Source organism: Antrostomus carolinensis, unplaced genomic scaffold (assembly GCF_000700745.2).
Source record: "Antrostomus carolinensis isolate BGI_N321 unplaced genomic scaffold, ASM70074v2 scaffold51069, whole genome shotgun sequence".
Classification (NCBI taxonomy): Eukaryota; Metazoa; Chordata; class Aves; order Caprimulgiformes; family Caprimulgidae; genus Antrostomus; species Antrostomus carolinensis.
Genome location: NW_010340265.1, coordinates 13,987 through 35,133, shown reverse-complemented (window position 1 = coordinate 35,133; position 21,147 = coordinate 13,987). Strand labels below are relative to the sequence as shown.

At 40.3% G+C, this 21,147-nt stretch overlaps 2 protein-coding genes across 2 annotated transcripts in view; both read left to right on the top strand.

Annotated features, from left to right (window-relative positions):
- LOC104531256 (lysophosphatidylcholine acyltransferase 2) overlaps window positions 1-10,672 on the top strand; it is a gene marked incomplete at its 5' end in the record, with an annotated part of 25,447 nt that extends 14,775 nt beyond the window's left edge. Inside the window, 5 exon segments of the mRNA XM_010176092.1 lie at window positions 1-64; window positions 1,182-1,335; window positions 8,249-8,347; window positions 10,025-10,166; window positions 10,440-10,672. The exon segment at window positions 1-64 is cut by the window's left edge and continues 21 nt beyond it. Coding sequence (XP_010174394.1) covers window positions 1-64; window positions 1,182-1,335; window positions 8,249-8,347; window positions 10,025-10,166; window positions 10,440-10,672 — 692 coding nt within the window.
- On the top strand, window positions 2,841-3,670 carry LOC104531254 (calpain small subunit 1-like). Its single transcript, XM_010176091.2, has one exon. The coding sequence runs from the start codon at window positions 2,887-2,889 to the stop codon at window positions 3,643-3,645; it is 759 nt and encodes a 252-aa protein (XP_010174393.1). The 5' UTR covers window positions 2,841-2,886; the 3' UTR covers window positions 3,646-3,670.
- Window positions 10,673-21,147: the final 10,475 nt, after the last annotated feature.

Below are 21,147 nucleotides of genomic sequence, written 5' to 3'. Positions count from 1 at the left end.
GACAGCTGACTTTACCCATGGAAGCTGGGCTGGTGGAGTTCACCAAAATTAGCAAGAAACTCAAGTAAGGGAAGTTGAGCTGTTGGTAATGTAATTACTGTAGTGCTGCAGGTATTGATTGCTATCTACAAAAGGATAAATTACCTGCCAACTGACTTGGCCATGTGTAATACAATGTATTTATGTATACAACTTATATAAACTATATGGAAATCAGAGATGAGGAAAATCCCAGTAAGAACGAATCCCAAGTACTTTTTGTGGGCAGTGTTACAAAAGGAAAAATGCATTTTTCTAATCTTTTATGGGAAGAAGGTAGACCAGTACCTATTTTAGGCACTTGATGGTAATCTTGGTGCCCAATTTAAATTGCTCAGGCAGCGTGTGGTAGGAAGTACAAAACCTTCTTTCCAGCCTGAGACTTCAGCCAGCGAGTTACTGATCTTAGTTGCACTGCAGAGCCATGTTTTGCTAGTGGTGTCGACTTTTTCTGTCTGGATACGGCAGAATTTGAGGACTGAACCACTTAATCATACAGTAACTCCATCAAATAACCTGGCATGGCTGCAGTCAAATCTGAAATATGTGTGCAGTGAATCTGGACTCATTACATATGTGCTATGAATCCATTTGTAGAGCTCTGTCTGGAACAATCTTCAGCAGTTACATGGCATAATACATCATACAGGAGTGTTATTCTTACTGAGATGCAGTGGTGTATTTCTGCAGAGACATCAGAAACTTCTCAGGCTGTAGGAAAACTCGCATTTGGGTAGAGAGTTAGCTAATAGAGCTGAGATCTGTTCCCTTCTGATAAGGAAATACTCACCCTCGAGCATGATGCAGCAAAATAATGCTGCACCTGAATCCATAGTAATGAAAAGCTCTTTGCTAGACTAGCCTAATAACTGGGCATATTATTCTAGTTTGGGAAGTTATTCTAAGGAAGTCTGATATATCCAAGCATAGAACTGCCTGCTTTTGAAATTAATAACCAGGGGGAGCAGTCCTTAACTGCTGATTTAATACAAAATATCAGGTTGGAAGTGCAGCATTTCTAATGCTGTACACACATGCTCTGGCTATTTTTCGTCTTTGAACACTGTAATAACTCCTACTGAAATTCCATCTGTCCAAGATCTGCTGTATAGAAATATCTCCTCTCTCCCATGTTTGCATAGCCTAAAATGGAATCATATCAGAGAGCAGCTGGATACCTTTGCTGCTATTGCAAGCGCTTCCAAAGGGGGAAGAATTGGAATTGAGGAGTTTGCAGAGTACTTGAAGCTGCCTATTTCAGATGTCCTCAGAGAGCTGTTTCTACTCTTTGACAGGGTGAGTAGTTGGTTGACTGGACTTGTTGAGAATGTTTTGTTAAAAATCACATCCCAAAAGGATATTTAATTCATTATCTCCATCTTAGTAAATGCTTCTTGGTTAGCAGTTCCTGTAGACAAGACAGATGACTCTTACAGTGTCCTTCTGAAGTTTCGATGGAAAAAGGTTGGTCAGTTTGTGGCTTGTGAGATGACAGCAGTCTCTTGGACCAAGCTGGTATGCCACCATGAGATTATAATCTGCATGGTGGTAATGGCTGAATATTTCCTTTTGCTTACCCACATTTTGAGTTTACTTTCATTCTGACAGCTTAAATAACTGATGTAGTTGTAAGTAGATAATTTAAGGCAGATTGAAGCTGACTAGAGTGTATGTTCCTGCTGTGTTTGTGAAAGGTGCTATTAGACATTATAAGAACTCCTCTCGCCTGTCTCCAGCCATAAGGAGGTGATGTGTTAATCTGATCATTTAGGCTTTCCCCCATAGTCAGTGGTGACCTCTCCATTTTCTAATTCTCTCTGAAGATGAGAAAAATGGCTCTGTGGATGCGCCCCTCTGACTGTGCCCGAAGCATCAGTGACTAGAGTGTAGCATAGAATTCATCTCACTTCTCGGCATCTAGTATGTACAACAGTGCAAGCAGCACGTTGTACTGCAACCGCTTGTGGCCTGGAGTTTGTTTCTTATTGTAGGAGCTCTCCCAGCTCAGCATCACTCTTTCTGATCAAGCTAGCTTTAGCACTACACCTGTCCATGGGAGCTCATTGTGTATGTGCCGATTAAAAACGTTCCAGGATTTTTTCCCAGATAAAAAGGTTTTACAAGCTCTACAGCAGAGAAGAGTCAAATATATTTCCTTAACTGCTGAATGGACTGAAGCCCTAGCAGGGCTAGTTACTCATCCCTTCTTCGTTCTTGCCTCCCCATCTTGAACCATTGGCTCCTATGAAGACGTATTTTGAGTCCTGAAACACAGTATATACAACAGAAATATGGTGTCGCAACCAAGATAATTAAGGGCAATCAAGACTCCTTTCGCTTTCCCTATCTGGCACAACAGCCTCAGTGACTAAAATTAGCAACGTAATGCTCAGATCACCAAAAAGCTGAAGGCATAAAAGACTGCAAGAACAGAAAAGAATCTAGTAAGCTTTCGCTGCATTCATCTTTAAGGAGATCAGCTTTAACTGAGGAACAGTCACACTAGTGTGTCAGAGCTCTTTTCAAATTGCTGGAGTTACGAGCACAAGTATTTTGAGACTTCTGCTCTGTGCCTTTCAGCCTCATTGTTGGTTTGTTTTTTTTTTCTAAAGAGATTCCTCAAATCATGTAAAGCTAACTATGCAGAGAAATAGAGGTGTATCAACAACTGACAGAAACTAGTGAGATAACTCTGGCAGCTGGAGACATGCACAGACACGGTGAAGTCTAAGCATGCAGATAAGCTGTGTTTTGCCCACGCCCAGCTCAGACACAGCACACAGTACAGCTTCAAAGAGTTACAGAAGCACCGGATCTCTGAGTAACTCCCTTCAGAAAATCTTCGCGATGTTCCTTGCTAAAGCTTTGCTGAGTGGAGGAAGCGGTAGTGGTCGTGGAGGGAGTCTTGCACGTGGCCTTGGAGGTCTCCTAACAGGAGGTGGACACGGAGGGAATCTTGGAGGGAATCTTGGAGGACTTGTTGGAGGTCTTGTCAATCTTATAAGTGAAGCAGCAGCTCAGTATAATCCAGAGCCACCTCCACCTCCTCACAACCATTTTACGAATGTGGAAGCTTATGAGAGTGAGGAGATCAGACAGTTCCGTCGCCTTTTTGCCCAGCTGGCTGGAGAAGATATGGAAGTGTGTGCCACAGAGCTAAGGGACATCCTGAACAAAGTCATTTCCAGACACCAAGACTTGAAGACAGATGGCTTCAGCTTAGACACGTGCCGCAGCATGGTAGTTGTCATGGACAGCGATACAAACGGCAAACTGGGCTTTGAAGAGTTTAAGTATCTGTGGAACAACATCAAGAAATGGCAACGTGTGTACAAGCAGTATGATGCTGGACAGTCAGGCACTGTGGGGAGAGCTCAGCTGCCAGGTGCCTTGAAGGCTGCAGGGTTCCATCTGAATGAACAACTCTGCCAGGTAATCATGCGCAGGTATGCCGACGAGGACGGGAGCATGGATTTCAACAACTTTATTAGCTGCTTGGTACGACTGGACAGCATGTTCCGGACCTTCAAGTCCCTGGACCGAGATGGAGATGGACAGATCAAAATGACCATAGAAGACTGGCTGCAGCTGACCATGTATTCATGAAGGGACAGCAGAGAAGAGTAAGCTTCATCTGGAAGATATACGTGGCAGACTACAATCCTGTGCCATAGAACTGCAGCCTTTTCCTTGCTCTAAGGCAGACGTAGCGAGTGGTAGATAGCTCAGCTTTAAGTGTTGTGATTCCTCTTGTGCATGCGTGAGTCTGCTTTCCTGAAGGGTTTGTGTAAGCTGACGGTTGGACAGCTGCATAATGCTGTCTCAGAAAACTATCTCTAGACTCTGAAGTGAGGGAATATGTTGAAGGATCAAAGCCTAGTTATTTCTTCACATCAAGTGGCTTGCATATGAATATAACTATTCTATAAAAAGCTCATAAGTTTGGTGTTGATGTTACTGTTCCAATTTGTCAGCATTTGCTAAGCTGGAATAAATCTCTGTTTGCCTGAAGGCAATGACTAGTAAAGAGAGTTGTGCAGTTATTTCTAACAAGGGGAAAAATATGAGAGTTGCAATAAGTATAATGATCAATGAATTTACATAATCACATTTAATTTCCTCTTACTTTTGCTTTTCCATGCTTGTCTGCTGAAGCAAAACCTGAGTGGTATTGGCAGTTCTACCTGCTGGCCAGGACAAAATTGAAGGCTACTTTTACAATCTTTTTCTCCTTCTTACAAGTCTATTAACTAGTCTTTTCTCTCTTTCCTTCAAGTCTTACTATAGTCATAATGAAAACAACTTGAAATACTACATTTATATTTAGAGAAGCTTGCTGTAATAATGCAGTCACATAGCAGCCAGGCCGCCAAAATCAACCTCTGGCTCTCTGAGCTACATTTTATCAGGGTGCAGTGTCCCACTCAAGCTAGTTATGCAGTTCTGTCCAAGACGTCTACTTCTGAGTAAAAGAAAATGGAATAACATGAACTATCAAAGGTACATTTCTTTGAATTAAGGATTACACAGCTGATGAAAACAGCTCTTGCCCTGCAGCATAACAAGGCCGATTTCTTGGCAGAGCTCTGCTGCTTTAAAAGAAAATGGTTTAGGGTGTGTGCTAGCTGACTGGAATGTGAAAGGATGAGTTGAGTGGGGCAGCATGTGCCCTACACCAAGTCTCCAGATGTAAGAGTCCACATGCCCCTGCCCCTCCCCAGGAAGACATCCGTGACTAATTGAGAAATACCACACAATACCTGCAGGGCATCTGAGTGCTAATGGGGTACTGTGGTTTGGGTTTGTTTCTAAATTTCCATAGCTGTGATCTAAATCTGGCAGTTGCACTCAGCAAATAGTATTTTCCAAACTGATGGAATCTCCTCCCTGGTATACTTGCAGAAGCCTTTTACTTGCAAGTTAGGAAAAAGTAATTTACAACTTCTGCCCAGACTTTTGTCCTCCTGCACTTTGTTTAAAACCAAGATAGATGATACAAACAGTAAAAATATTTGTATTGGCCCAAATTGTGATGAAAGAGGTCAGCTCCTTCCTAATGGCATTCACCCCCCCTCCCAGTTATTCAGTGAAAAAGCACACAGTTATCCACAGGAGCACTTGGGCTCTGAGGAATAGAAAAGTGAGCATGAGGGAAAGTGTGATACCTTCAGGTGAGCACCATCCTACTGGGTTTGTTTCACAATTTCCCTTTCTGACTAGTTAGAACTTGCATGTAGCAACAGGCAGTGGGAATCTGGGAGTTACAGCAATAGACTTTAGATAATGAGCCTGGATATGAACATGAGAGGTGCATCTGCAGCTCCGCCCCAAATAGTTCAGTTGTAGCTTCTTTGTGGTAGCCCTGTAAGTAACTCGGGGTTTACTTAGCTGATCAGAACAGGAATGACTAGTGTGAAAACACATACACACTTGATTTTTCCTGTTGCCTTACATAGTGAGAAAAACGTTTTGGGGCAGTAGTACTTTCAGCTTTATTGACTGCATCTGTCATGCAGAGCTTTCCCAACTTCATAAAGCTAACTGATTATCTGTAGCCCTAATCTCCTTGTGCAACTCTAAATGGAGACTGGTCATGACAACACAAACTGCCCGGTTCTCCAAAGCATAAAATTTACTGTGTTATATAAAAGAACCAACAACAAACCCTAGTTACCCCTGCATGCTATAGGGAAAATAATAGCAAAAAACTAGTTCCCTTAAAGAAAACAAGGGTTGTTAAGGTTGTGCTATGTTTTGGTTGTGTAACATCAATACAAATATATAAATACTGATGTTCTACTTTGCTATTTAGAGAACTGGAGCTCAGCTCACATGTTGCTTTCTTAAAGCATTCTTGGGTGCACAGGCCACAGACACAGGCGGATGTGCAGGGAAGGGCTATTGCAAGTGCTTGTTTGCAGAGGTGTGACATGGGCACTGATGGTTATCCTGCATCTGCAGTTTAACTCCCATCTCTTTTGCCAGGCAACAACCCTATCATCTCTCCTTAGCCAAAATGCCAGAGCATTTGGAAGCTAGCCAGCATCCTAGGGCTTACTAGAGCTAGTCACAACATGATCTTGCAAGGATAGTGTTTATTTCCTGCTCAGATGGCTGGAGGTCTGTGTTACAGCTTGCACTCCAGTTTTGATTACTGAGTTTTAGTACTTTAATGAAAGGAGTATGACCCTTATTAGCTCTTGTCCTTCTCCCACATGTGGCCAAAGCTGTGTTAACTGATTTCAGGAGTTGTATTTAATGATGCTATTTTATTTAAAGTTTACTTCCCATTTCTTTTGCTGTGATACTTGTTCTTAACTTTTAAAATAAATTAAAAAAATAAATTCTGACAGCATCAAACAATCCTTTGCTAAGAATACAGTCTACCAAAGTGTAATATTACATGGAACTTTGAACAACTATTATCTACACTCTTGCTTCAGTTGTTTTAAGAGTTTAGGTTTATAATGATACATTTTAAAGTTAGATCTATTATTGTTACGAGAACTATGATGTAGCCAAAATATTTGTAGCTGCACAATAAGAGCACAGATTTGTATGATTAAAAACTAACAAAAGTTATATCCCTTAGACACACATGAAAGAAACTTAAGGACTATTAATATTTCTACTTAAAAGTTTCCTTAAAATTCACAGGCCTTTAAAGTACAAGATAAGGCCTTTAAAGTAAAGGCCTTAAAGTGTTCAAAGGTTGCATGTCTTCAAAAAAAGATTGGTTAGACCATTAATAGCAAGAAAATAACAGCTGTCTGTGCAAAACAGTCCTGAATTGGTTTTGAAGGCTAAATAAAATTGCATCTTAGCTGTTTTAAAGCCTGTCAAATATATAGCTTGATAAAGAAAAGTTAGTACTGAATCCTTTATTACACATATCTTGGTAATCGAGGACTATCTTAAGACCTAAATCAAATAACAGAAATTCCTATTTCATAGAACCCAATATTTTCAAAGCACTCTACAGAGCAGCCTTAGCATTTCTCCACTGGCAAGCTCCTGTTCCACTATTCAGCAGCAGAAAACCAAGAACAGAAAGGTTAAGGTTAATGTTAAGGTTAATGCCCATGCTCAAGTGGGCATTAGAAGTTGGTAGGAGAACCAGAAATAGAATCTAGATCTCGCTGTTCGCTACAGATTTACCCAGGAGACCACCCCTCTGTCACTTGGCTGAAATGTTTTGTGCTGTTCTTGGACTTAGGGAGTCCAGTTTTTTAAAAATCTTTTTCTTCTTGAAACGTACAACACATTATCGACAGAAGGAACACTACTTTACACTTCTGTTTGCTTTTATAATCTTTTTGATGAATTCCCTTATTGCGAATGAGCTACTAGTCATCTCAACAATGCTTTACTGGACTACTCTGTGTCCCATCACCTAACACAGACATGGCTTCTTCCCCAGACTAGATATTTCCACAAACCCTCAAGAAGCTTTCAGTGTATTTCAGCGGGCATCTGTGATTTCCCCTCTCTGCCAATATAATGACGCTTACATTGAGTTAATCACAGATCCCATCAAAGCAAGCTTCAAATGTTTTGTTAACGTAGCTTTGTAGATAACGCATTGAAATGGTCGTTCAGATCAAAACTGGAATTATCAGAGAGGCTGTTACAATGAATTCATTGTATTTCTGGCTTAAAAGGTAGGACAGTGTATTTGCTTCAAAATAGCACACAGGGCAGTGGATTTGCTTCAAAGAAAGGCTGGAGATAGACCACGTAGGTTTACTGCATCATCAGGCTGTACTTTCACTAGCATGTATTTTATTGCTGAAGGTTCTTGGGAAGAATTAAAAAAGGCAACAGGATGCTGCATTCATCTCTGAACTCTAGCAAAGTGCCAGCGCTGCATGAACTGTTACATTTACCCTAAACAGATGCCTTCCAATTTTTGTTAGAGGCTTCTTAGAGGTCATATACTAAAGAAAAATATGTAAGTTGTTTTAAATCTTTTTGTTTGGGTGTTTATAAGATAAATTGATACCAAATTTCTAGCTACTGAAAATACATATATTGCTACTTCAGCCCTAGTGTTACATATATTTAGTGAGGTGTTAGTATTTCTTGCAGGAAAAACAAACACTTCTAGTGTTGTAAACTTAGTGCGTGGTGGGTAGTTGATTTATACAACAGCTTTTGAAGTGATTTGCTATATTAACTATATCCACTGCCATATGTATTTTGGTTCCAGAATGGAGATGGCACCATCGACTTCAGAGAATATGTAATTGGTTTGTCTATCCTTTGTAACCCAGCCAACACAGAAGAGACCATTCGGATGGCATTTAAGGTCAGTTCAATTTAGTGTAAATCTACAAACCTGACAAATCAAGACTGACTGTGAATCTATTAGCTTTCAAATCATAAGTTTATAGCTTCAATCTGTTATGCAAATGTGAGTAATACTCTTAAACCAATTGACATTTTGAGTGTGGAGTGGGAGAATTGCAGGTATCAGCTTCATAGAAAAGGGTTTCAAAAGCCCTGTGAAGGCACTAATGAATATGTAACTTGGCAGGCTAACTCCAAAAATGATTGAGCAGCACTTGCAGGTTTTTTTTTGCCTGAGTTTTTTCTGCTGTGATTCTTCAATGTCACAAGCAGACAATAGATGGAGCAATATCCTCTTGTGGGTCAAGCACTCAGCAGAGTAACTGTTATTAACAAAGGGGGGGGCGGAATCAAAGGCTACATCTAAGATCTACTGACCTGTACCATGGTGTCCTGATAGTACAAGGAGTCAAGGAGCAGTAGCTCTTTTCAGATCTCAGGTACAAGCAGGCAATACGTGACCAGGGATGCCCAGGTTGTGAATCCCTGAACAGGAAAATGCTCAAGTGACTTCTTTTTTTTTGGTAGATCTTTGACACAGATCCAGTTATTTTACCCACTGATTTGTTCTTATGAAGCATAACTGGATACTTTCTGCTGCTGATGCATACTCGGGAATTACCAGAATTTTAAGGCAATCCATTATATCTACTGGCTGCTTTACAGATGAGCACTACAGCTGTTCCAAGTGATTTGTGCTTTTTCAGGGATGTTTTACCACTACAGATTCCTAGCAGCTATTGTTGCTGTTTCATTGTTTTGTTTTCTAGACTGTATACTCTTCAATATCTTGACAGTTGTGCTGAATATAAAATCAGTGATTTGTTTTAATTCTCAGTTTCAGCGGGAAATGACTGGTTCACCTGGTAGCAGCCTGTTTCAGTCTGAAATGCAACTATGGGTTTCCTTTTGCCACTTGTTTTCTCTGCCACTAAATGTACTTTCCTTGGCAATGGGGAAGTTTGCCTGTAGCAAGTACTTACGAATTACAGCCGTCCATCCCTTGTATTTCTCAAGGGGCTGATTCAGAGCAGATGCTCACTGTCACTGCGCTGGTAAGGATGGGATGATCAGTGTACATCTACTGCCTGCATTCCAGTCACCAAAATTATTTGTTTCTTACAGTAATTCCTTAATGGGTGACATCATGTGTACTAAAATTTAGTCAGAGCATAAACTATGGCAAGTTTAATCTGATGGCAGAGGTGCCATAACTTAATGAAAATGAAGACTAGAACCCAAGATGTTCCTGTATAGAGTGGCTGAATCCAGTAGACCCTTAGCATAGCTCATGGTGACAATAAACATAAACCTTTGTTTCTTTTATTATGTTTGCATTTATCAGTTTTGTATGAGTTTTATAACTGAACTAATGCTGGAGTGTTTGTCATTGCAGAATGTTCTAATCCCAGCTATAGCATGTTCATTGCTCTAAGTGTCTGCTTAGTCTTATTCCAGAGAAAATACATAAAATCTTTTGCAAAAGAAAGTAGCTGAGGTGCAACCAGTTTCAAATCCCAAGCCTTGTTTGCAGATCACCTCTGGAAGACTAGAAACCTAATATGGGTGGCTGATGTGCACATAAGGTTCCTAAGGAAACTGACGCTGGAGTATGTCTACACATTGTCTTTTCCAGCTTTTTGACATGGATGAGGATGGCACTATAACAGAAGATGAGTTTGCTTGTATCATTCAGTCAGCTCTGGGGGTGCCTGACCTTGATGTTTCTATGCTCTTTAAAGAAATAGATGCAGATGAAACTGGGAAGCTGTCCTATGGTAAGTTACGTCCTTTTGTAACGAAGAGCGCTCTGATGGTCATATTGACAGTGAGAGTTTCCTACCTGTTTTCTCCCCTGAAAGTATCTGACAGTTCTCATACCCTGTTTCTGGGGAAAACTGTTGAAGCACAGACCTAGATACTTTGTGTGATATGCCTGAAATGCTTCAGAGGAAAGTAACTGGAGACTAGCTTCAGTAAAAGGAGCAGGCACTGCAATTTTCTTTGATTCTTTTGCTGTGCCATAGTATCATATTTTTTATATTTTTCAGATGAGTTCAAGGACTTTGCACTCAAGCATCCAGAATATGCCACGTTGTTTACGACATACCTAGAGCTACAGAGATACCAGATGGACATGTCAGAGGAAGATGACATTCAGCCACCTGAAGTTAGAAAGAGTACAGTCCCAGTCTCAGAAACAACACCAATTGCAAGAAACAAAGTCTGTCCTGAAGGCAATGAAGAGGATAACTCAAGTATCTCTGACAAAAAGGATGACTGAGAAGAGTTAAAGAATCCAGCTCTTGAATTCTACAGGATTTTTTCCCTAGCTATTCATAAGCGGAATTGGTATAAAATAGAGATGGAAGTTACAATGAAAAAAAAAAAAAGGTTTGGTTTTTTTTTTTTACTTTTGTATCAGGAGGAGCTATTCCTGTGTGAATGTAAGGGAAAAAACACTGTAACTGCTCTTTCTGTCCTCAACATCAGTATCACAATACTGGGAATGTTGTTCACTGTCTTCCAAGTTCATGCTTCCACAAAAGTAAGAGATGTACTAAGAGGGGTAAGAGGCTCCAGCACTGCAATGACCTCTCAAAGGAGACTGAGGAGTCCACTTGTTTAAAAACAAGAGGAATTTTTGGTGCTGCTCAATTCCTCTACATCCCCAACATGTCTTAAGTAAAAAAAATGATGCCAGAGTGTTTTAATTTGCAATATCTCTTAGCCTTTCACAAGTTTCTGAGACACAAATGAGTTACAAGAAGCTGAGAGTTGAAGCTGGTGTTCCTTTTTAGCTGTCTACTTAGATTTCCCTTAACTACTGGAGAACTACAAAGCCTCAGCTTCTGCACAAGACTTGCTGATTCACTGATGTTAACAGAAACAGCTTTAGGCTTAAGGGCTAGTTAAAGTTGGAAATGGCTGCACTTCTAACAACAAAAAACTAATTGGAATTCTAAGATAGCAGCACACAGTCTACAGGAAAATGCAGACAATAAGACACAAGAATTAAGGGACTATTTCAAAATAAATAGAATGTTGCTTACAGTAACAACTGTTCAGGTCCAGAGGAACATTTCCAGCTTCTGCATATTTTTATTCTAGTAATTCTCAACAGAGGAATGTGACCTCGCTCTGCAGAACTTAAAAGGCAAATATGCTGTCAAGCCATAGTTCTAGTATCTCCTCTAAAGTTGTCTCCTGGAAACCATGTTTGCATTTCTGTGCCATTACTCATTATGTTCTTAAGGTTTGATTCAAAACCAAGCTCTTTAGTCAATGATTTGAGTATGTTTTGCCTCAGTCCCCTCTAGTGCATTGGGAATTGGGCCTTTACCTCTTTCCATCCTTCATCTGAATGCACTTTATACAATATTTAAAATATATAGGTATTTACGCAAGTAACTTCTACATATAAACTTGGAAGGGGTGGAATTACAGGATATTTTCAAATTAAAACTCAGATGAGCAAAGTCTAGAATGTCTAGTACCAAAAAAATAACCAATTTTCAACAGGTTTTGTATGTGAAATGGTAACTTCTGCCTCTAAGTTATTGCTTGCGTTGGCTGGCTGCAAGTTCATTGCCATGTTTTAATCTTTCTGTGTTTATAACTGTGCCTATCCTGATGTTTCACATGCTTAAAATAAATCTATATTTTTAAAAGACTTGACTTGAACAGCTATGTCTTTTTAGTACAGTGGGAAGGGTACTCTGTCTACCTCAAGGGATTTCCAGGAAATCATCCTTATGATGTCTTACCTCAAGAAACACAATGCAACCTGAAGTTGGCATTTTTAGTTCTGAGTATGACCGCATTTTCCTTATGGTAAGGCTAGAAAAGTAGGACAGGACTGATGCTCTTCCAGAGTTACTTCTGCTGTCTCAGCAAGAGGAGTTATGATACAAAGATTTGCAGGTATGTGGAAATCTCTGTTTTCTGACAGAAAATAAGGTGTGGCCATTTACAGGTAAAACGAGTGACCTCAAGTCACAACTGAGAAGTAACAATCATGGCTTTGTGTACTGTGAACATTAGGAGAGGGTTTTCTTTCACTTTAGAGATGGAGAAGCGGGAGTTAACCTAACCTGGCTCTACAGTTAGCTGGAATACATGTTAATTCTTCAGCAAGGATGCTTTTGCCTAGCATGTTAACCAAAGTCCTCGGCTTTTCAACCAGCTGTAACTTTTCCAAAGATGACTTCTATTCCAACCAGTAAAATAAAAAAGATGGGTGGGCAGAGACAACAAAGACAACCACCTTCAGGTCTTGCAATGCCAAGGGTGCTTATGCACGTTCCTGTTGAATGCAGCCACATTCAGCTGAGCACTATGCTCCCTAATTGCAGAGCACACTTAGGACTAGTGATTTTATAAAAACCTGCAAGTCACACAAGTGCTTTGCAATTAAAGCTAAAATTATTGTGTATATAAATCTACATATCCCAATAGTTTAAGGAGGAAAGGTCTCAAATGGGTTTGGTACAGAGCAGTGATTCAACTATGCTCTGAAAAGAAAGCAGCTAAGTGTTAGAGACACTAACTCAATAGACACACATCTGCTTGATGTGCAGGGAGGGAACACATTAATTTCTAGGCATCATTGTGCCTCAGGGAGCTTTTAAAAGGACCAAACTAAAAGCACTCCGCAATAAACAGGCATTACATTAAGTGGCAGAGCAGGAACTAAACAGAAGGAGAAGGTTAAAAATACTAAACAGAAAATGGTTCTCAATCAAGGCACTGAGGGATGACACCTTTCTGCCCGAGTCTTCCTGAGGTGCAAGTTCTTAAGCCTGCAGAGTGCTTACAGATCACTTTGAGTCCTGCACAGTAGAGCTAGAAAGGTATATTTGGTCCCATGTCACCACAGGGAACATAATTTATTTAATCAGTACTTCTCTGTCATGCTATAACATGGATTTGATAATAAATCCTTCACAGATACCAAAATAACACACTGCAAAGTATACAGAAACTCCAGCAATCTTAACTGAAGAAGGGTGAGAATCAGATGAGAACAAGTCTATTACAAGAGGAAAGCACAACTACTTCTCAAGACCAGAGGCCCATGGGCTGCTCTTTTTCATGTCTTCTGATAATTATGTACATAAAGTGCGTACAGTCACTATGAATACATCTCATTTAGGTTTGTTAAAAGCTAAGCTCCTGTTTCTGAACACATGAAGGGCGATGGCAGGTCACCTAGAAAAGTGGACCTTCCTAGTTCACTGTGGAACAAGGAAGATATTAATACTGTAAATCCTGGTCAACTTGTTCAAGGAAGGTGAATTAATAAGGTCTCCACTGGCCAAATCAGAGGCTGATTTCCAGGGGAAAGATCTTCAGATCCAAGAAAATTAAAGCTGTATTTGTACTTCCTTTGCTGTATCAGTGGCACTGCCTAAATAAATGCAGAAACAGAGATAAGACATCCAGGTTTCATGTCAGATCATACTGCTATAAGATCTGGTCCTAAACTGCCAAAATCTCATAGTTCCTGGCTGGTGCTGTCCATCAGCAGAACTTTGAGGAGCAGTAACATTTCCGGAAAGCATCTGAAAATGGATCTCCTGTTTTCACAGTTAATAGCTGTGCAGCACCAGTCAGAGGTACCAAGCCAGGCAGCGGCTGCTGCTTCTGAGCTTTTGTACTCACCTACATCAGAACAAGGTAGATGCCAAATCGTATTCCCACAGTGTTCCTGTGGGTGTTACCTCCTCTTCCTCATCAGCTTGCTCCATAACTTGTAGGGGGAAAAATGTTCAGTGATTCCCAAATGGTTTGCAAGGGAAATTTTGCAAGACAGCTGCACACTGTGTGCTCTACCTGCTCAGCCCCTCTCAAGAACCTGGCAGGACTAAGAGCCCTGGGAGTCCAAAGAGGGGTCATGTCGTGTGACAGGCCCAATGACCATCCACAGGACTGCTGTACAGGGCAAGGGCTGCTTGGCCACATCTCTCATCTGCCTAGCAATTCCCATCTAAAAGTGTTCCCTGGGTATCAGAAGTCTCAGAAGCATTTGTTGAGATATTTCCTCTATGGTGGCCAGCATACCAGGGCCTTATTGCTGGGTAATTCCTCAGCCACTATGCCAGTGCACATAAATCCACCATTCTGCCTCAGCAGACTTCTGGTGGAGTTAGCCTAGGTGTCAAAGGCTACTCACAATGCGTGGATGTGGAAAATCAGGGCCTGAAGCTTAGAAACTGAATGTAAAAAATGTCACTACATAGCCAAAGAGACCCACCCCACGCTCCTCTGTGGACAGCCTGCCTGGGAGCTGTTTGACCACCACCTCCACCAAGCAAAGCAGCCTGAGATTTCACACTGAGGATTAGGCAGCTCTCACTTTGAGAATGCCACAGTAAGAATGTTAAAATCAATTTTTAAGAAAGGTTTGGGAAGTTTGTAGTTACACTCTGCATGGTTTGCTAGGAACACTAGACTCTGTTCAGAGTGGCCTTTGGCTTACATTTTTCCTGTCAGTTTTGCATCCCTTGGAACGCCTGCCTTTCCTCTCTACATTCTCTCTCCACATTTCTGTCCAAAATGCAGCCACTACCATCAAAAGCTACATTCTACAACAGTTAAAGTTAAGAAATTGTAAGGTGAAAGCATAAAAATTATTGAACTGGGTGGGATTCAGGAGTAAGAGCAAACTTGTCAAAGGTTGCAAGGGATTTTAATGACATTTAATTAATTAATTTTAAATCTTTACTCAATGAAATAACATTTATTAGACTGACTAGCAGTAGGGAGACGTTTGTCAGCAGTGCTTAAGTTGGCAGACTCTCTGTTACTATACATAGCCAGAGAGGCAGAAAGTAAACATCTTATAGGATTAGCAGCTATGTTCATAGCTGAGATGAAATTTGGACATTTCATTAGTATAAGATTGATTCTGACATTTCATAAAGCCAAAATGCAAACAAAATATGTGTCTGATATAAATACAGTATGCAGCACTTACTCAGATAAAGTTCAAGAAGCGCAGCAGGTTTAGTGCCATGACAAAGGAAATACAGAGGGTCATTTAAGGACCCAACTTCTGCTGAGCACTTAAGTGTATGCTTAATCCTGTGGGAATCAATCAGATACTTTGTACTTATTAAAAGTACACAATAATACTAATAATTACAAAACATGAAAAATTTCCATTGCTAGTTATTGTTAATGGTGGTAAGAATTGCACCATCCTCACCAAGGAAAAAAATATCACAATTGATTAAATTTCATGAAAGTTTTCATTTATTGTGCCATCCTCTTAGTTTAAGATATTCTGTAACAACCACAGCTTGACTGATGAGACTTCAGAGACACATGACAATGTCATAATAGGAAATACTTCATTGCCTCAGCTAGGCACTAACTACTGTTGTGGTTTTTTAAGCCTCCTGCACCGCAACAGGTTGAAAGTAAATCACAGAATCACAGAATGGTTTGGGTTGGAAGGGACCTTAAAGCTCATCCAGTTCCAACTCCCCTGCCATCAGCAGGGACACCTTCCACTAGACCAGGTTGCTCAAAGCTTCATCCAGCCTGGCCTTGAACACTTCCAGGGAGAGGCCTCCTCTCTTCTGACATCAGAATTATTCTACATTTTCATGCTATTCTACATTGCATGCTTTCATGTGCTAAATCAATTATGTTAACTTTTTTCATTGGTTAGTTTTTATCAGACTATCTAGAAAATATTCTGTTGAAAACTCTTTGTTTGCATGTTAAAATGAGGTTTAAGTGAGTCTCATCTTTAAAGCTACATCTGCATGCTCATTGCTTTGTTCTAAACTGGGCATAGGTAAGAGCAAGGATGTCTTCCTAGTTTCTAGAAGTCTCTTTGAGCGTGTTATCTCTTGAGGTTATACAATGGCTGCATGAGACTCAATGTAGCAGTGCAACAGTACTACAACAGGAATCATTCAAATCATTCATAGGTTTTATACAGGAGGTTGGGGATTTGTACTTTCTAGCAATTGCCAGCAAAATCGAGGCATTTTGAGAATGTTACTTAGCTTATGTTTTATTGTGAACTTGGTATTAGCAAGAAAACACAATAAACACACATAAAAAATTATTCCCTTTCTATAAACCCAGCAAATAAAACTTGTTTGCAGATGTGAGAATTCACTAGATGAAACCTGTCATTAAAGGCCTCCGCAGAGGATGCTGCCCAGCCTCGCCATCCAATCCAGTCCATTGCTTAACAATTCCTACTGTTAGAGAAGTTTTTCTCATGGGCTAACCTGAATACTTCAGCAGCTGAAGTCACTAGGTCTTTTGTTCATCTTGCTTAAGGAGAATTGATTAATTTCTACTTCTCTGCACGGTAACTATTTATATCTGTACATATATACACTCAGAGCTTATCATCATGCCTGTTTCACTCTTGCACCTTCCAGCCTGCCTTTGTTAAGCCAAAAAGCAAAATCTCTTTCATTCTTTCCACACAAGTTGCTCTTTCTAGACTTCTGTTCCTTTCCATTTAAGTTCTCTGGAGACAGTGCTTCAGCTCCAGCCCTACAACTCCTCAGCAGACTAGGCGGCTTTCTTGACATAGTTTGCAGTCAATATTCCTGCTCATACACATCCAGCTTAAGGCCTGGCTTCTCTAAAACAACACAGCATGGCCTACTCATATAGAGCTATCACTAATCTGTAGAGAACTGCTACTCAACCAGCTTCCCCCTTTCCCTCTTCCCACAAATGCTCATTCCTCCCTACTGCAGTATCTTAGCTTTATCCTCACTCAATTTAAAAGAGCTTATCAAGAACATTTTGATCAGTTCAGATTATTGTTAAAAAGAGATTTCTTCTAAATAAATTTTAAAAAGAAATTACTTCCCTTTTGTTAAGGACATTATCTTCCTAAAACTTCACTAAGCATCTGACAGTGCACTAGAAGCAAAGCACTACAAATTGGAGAGACATGATGAAAGCTTAGAGGCTATAATTGTTCAAAAAGAATAATTTCCTTTTCAAAGGTAAACATCAGCCTTGCGGACAAAGATAAGGCCAAGTGCACAATTAGATACGCAAGTCTGTGCTTCTGCTCATATCTCCTGATATCAAAGATTGCAGGAAAATTCAAAATGTTTTCTTAAAACGTAAAAAAGAAACGAACAGGAAAAAGTGTAGGAGACTAGAAGGAGTCACACCAGAACTGCCAGCAGCTTTTAGGAAAGTTGTTTTCCTCAATGCCGGAAGTCTTTGAAACGGGAGATAACCAGCCATGAGGTACAGCAGCCATTCAAAGCAGGAATAATTTAAGATGTTTACATTTCCTACGCTGGTCTTTTGAATGAAAGCATGCCAACCTCCATAATGTTATTTAATTACATGTCTTTGACAGCCTGTCTCTTGTAAGCAGAAAAGTATATTGTCAGTATACACTGGGGAGAGAGAAACGGCAGCATTTTCACCTATGCAGTCTGAATGGAAGTTTGAGCTATTATTAACTCAAAGCTACACTAAACCTAAAACAACCTTTGAAATAAATACGAGCAGGAGCCATTCTTTCTAGCTTTGCTATTGCCAATTTTAAAGGCAAAAGTCTACGCTTTCTATAGTGAAAACTGTTAGTAGAAAGGATACTCTGTGGACCAAAGAGAACCAGCCCTTCAGACAATGACAAGTAAGAGGAGGCACCTTTGACAATCTCTCCATTATTATTCATTTTATTACAATAGACGTTGCAGCTTTAACAGAAGAAACAGCCATTGAACCAGGTATTGTAAAAAGCACACAATAAGGGTTTCTACATTTCCTGGATATTTAATAGTTTAGAAATAGACAAGGCAAAATGAAAGCGACTACCTTGCCAAAAGTTACACAGGAGGGTACCAGAATAGCAGAGACGGCAATGCAAGAGTTCTGATGACGTGAATTACCCTTGGGTGCTCGTGGTGTCCCAAAACTCGGAATCAAATCTGACATTCTTTGCTTTAAGACCCCCACTGATTTATTTTTTTTTCCCAGATGCGAGAAGGCAAACTCAGCATCAGATCATGAACAGCATCAATCAAACAGATCTGATCATTTATAGCAAGATGGTGTGTTTAGACTCTTTTAGCATCTTTTTCCCCTATCAAAATACTTGTGCTTCTTACCTGCAGCTATCTCTGATGCGCTTGCTGTCACTAGGCATTCTCAGTGATATCAAGCCTGATTCTTTCCACCATGATTTGGTGCACACCAAGGTGCAAAGGAAGAGATCTCAGATCTCCATAAGTTAGACAGGCAAGCTCTGCCCTGTCAGACACTGGCCCGCCAGCGCCGGTCAGTGTCTGACATTCTGGTGGAGTCAGTCAGTCTCAACTTACTCTTCTTCCAGCCTAATGTGAACAATTTCACAGCAGACAAAAAACCCCTCCCCTCCACCTAATCTCTTATTATTTTCCCAAGTGGAGTCCATCTAGCTTACATCAAAGAACTGGTCTCGTTAAGCCATTGTTTTATAAGTCTGCTAATATTTTTCCTGTCCATAATACAGAAGACACTGCTGATAGAAATATGTCAACAGGAAAACAAACAGGCAGCATTTGATATTCTATTAGTCCAGGTCTGGGTGGATAAATAAATCATAGATCAAATATTCGTAAGGGGGAAAACACTGTTTATTTCCAATGGGTTCATTACGCACACATCTCCCATACAGCACAGTAACACACACACCCCACTAAAAGGATGTCACAATGTACCCAGGGAACGACTGTTGATGCAACGAGGACAATGTATTCCCTCCTCAGAAAGTGCTTCTGTCTCTTGAGAATATATCACACCAGTCATACAAAACAAAGCCAGCTAGAAGTGTCCTTTAGCTATATCACTGTGTAAGGCAGGGTAATTAATCAAGACTGAATCATTCCTCATCACTGAACGTTTCTCTGAAAGTAATTTGTGCTGTAAGTGCAATAAATATTAAGTATTTCACCCTTTCTTTAAAATATTGAAACTCCCAATTTCTTAGATGAAAAATATATTCTAATCCTACATCAGGCCTACTCAGAGTGTCCCACCATCTTCTAACTGAGAAAACATAAAATAACTTAATGACATTAAGTTTCTAACCATCTAGGTATAATTCCAGCTCACAATGTTCTCCATATTAAATGATACTGATGTAGCAAAACTGAACCAAATTTATTTTGGTGATGCTTCCTTCCTAATTAAAAACCTCAGTAAAGAAACCACCTTGGTGATTGTTTCAGATGCAACCTCAACTATAATAAAGCCAGGATGATAAGGTTAACATCTCTTCTCTCCTAACAACAGTGCTATTGCAATCAGGTCATTCAAACTCAAAGCAATAAAACACATACGGGTGTGGAGTCTTCAGTTACTAGAACTCTGTAGCTCATGTCTTTAGTGGTGAAATGAGCCATCAAACAAGAATATTCATTTTGGGTTAGAAGCTCACCACTAGACAGATGCCTGTGACCCACTGGTGGCACCCACTTTCAGACAGTGGGGAATGATTAAAAAAAATCAGGTGTTTTTTTATATTTCTTCAGAAACAGTTACTTCAGAGGAAGCATCTCCGATGGGTAAAAATTCACCTTGATCTCTAGATAAATGCTGTGTGGAAGTGCATAGAGACAGAAAGTCATGTTGTTTAAAGCTCAAAGGTACCTCTGTGCCTGAAGCATCATTTTCCAAAAGCCACCTATAGTTTAGAGGACCAAGTATCATTAAAATACCTTTTCTTTCTGCTTCTTCAGAAAACACAGCCCAACCAAGTGCAGGGTACAGAGAGTGTGCAATAGAAGAGAAGAAAATCCCTGTTAACTCCATTTTAATTGCGAAAATGAGCTGTCTAGAGGATCTAAGCACAGGACTAGTACAAAAAGCATAAGTCAGTCTTCATCCACTGCTTTCTTAGAGCAAACAAAGACTGACGAGAAGCCAGGCAGCATTCACAGTACCGGTGGAAGAACAGCTCTCGTCCTGGTGATGAGGCAACTGCAACTAGAGGCAGAGCAGCAGCATGACACAGCCCTTTTGGCTTACAGGTGTCTCCAAATGCCAAGTGATTTTCAGTCAGCATTGCTATGAGATAATGGAAGACGTTTGCCACCCAGTGCAACAAACCCCGTGTATTTTCTTTGCCTCACTGTCGCACGAGGAAGCTCATCTCATTTACATGGCACAATAGCACATTGACTCAGTCATTGCTACTGAAAGTCGTGCCGGCTCACAAGGCAGGTCTGTGTGTGCAGGCTTTTTTCCAACAAAGGCAACTCCTCGTCAGTGTTTTCATTACTCAGGGCTGGGTGAGGGAACATAAGCCACAGCACAATATTTTGCTTTGGCCTCTTCTTACCTATAAGCTTCTACTATAACTAGCCCTTGCTTATCACCATATTCATTAGCACTTTGGTTTCTCATTAATTGCTAAAGGGTTCAAAAGCCAGTGCTGATTTACTGCAAATCTCTCATCATCATGAGAGAGCACTTAATTAACAGTTTTAATTGAACACATCCAGCCCTGGTTTAAACTGCAGACCTCCTTCCACAGCTTCAGCCTTACTTACCACTCCTGCTATACGGTTGCAATCACTTGGAGTGTCCCCCTACTCCTTGATAGGATAAAAAATATTCTAAAAATTCCAAACTATCCCAAAAAAGGAGGGAATACAAATCACTACCCTAAACTGCAGCCTTCCAGGAAATATTAATGCTAAAATCAAGGTAACTTTAGTTGCATAACTCTTTCAAGGAATGTCTGGCAACTCGCAATCTGAATTTCAGTTG

Coding starts and splice junctions, on each gene's coding strand:
- LOC104531254 (XM_010176091.2), top strand. CDS start 2,887: ATGTTCCTTGCTAAAGCTTTGCTGAGTGGAGGAAGCGGTAGTGGTCGT.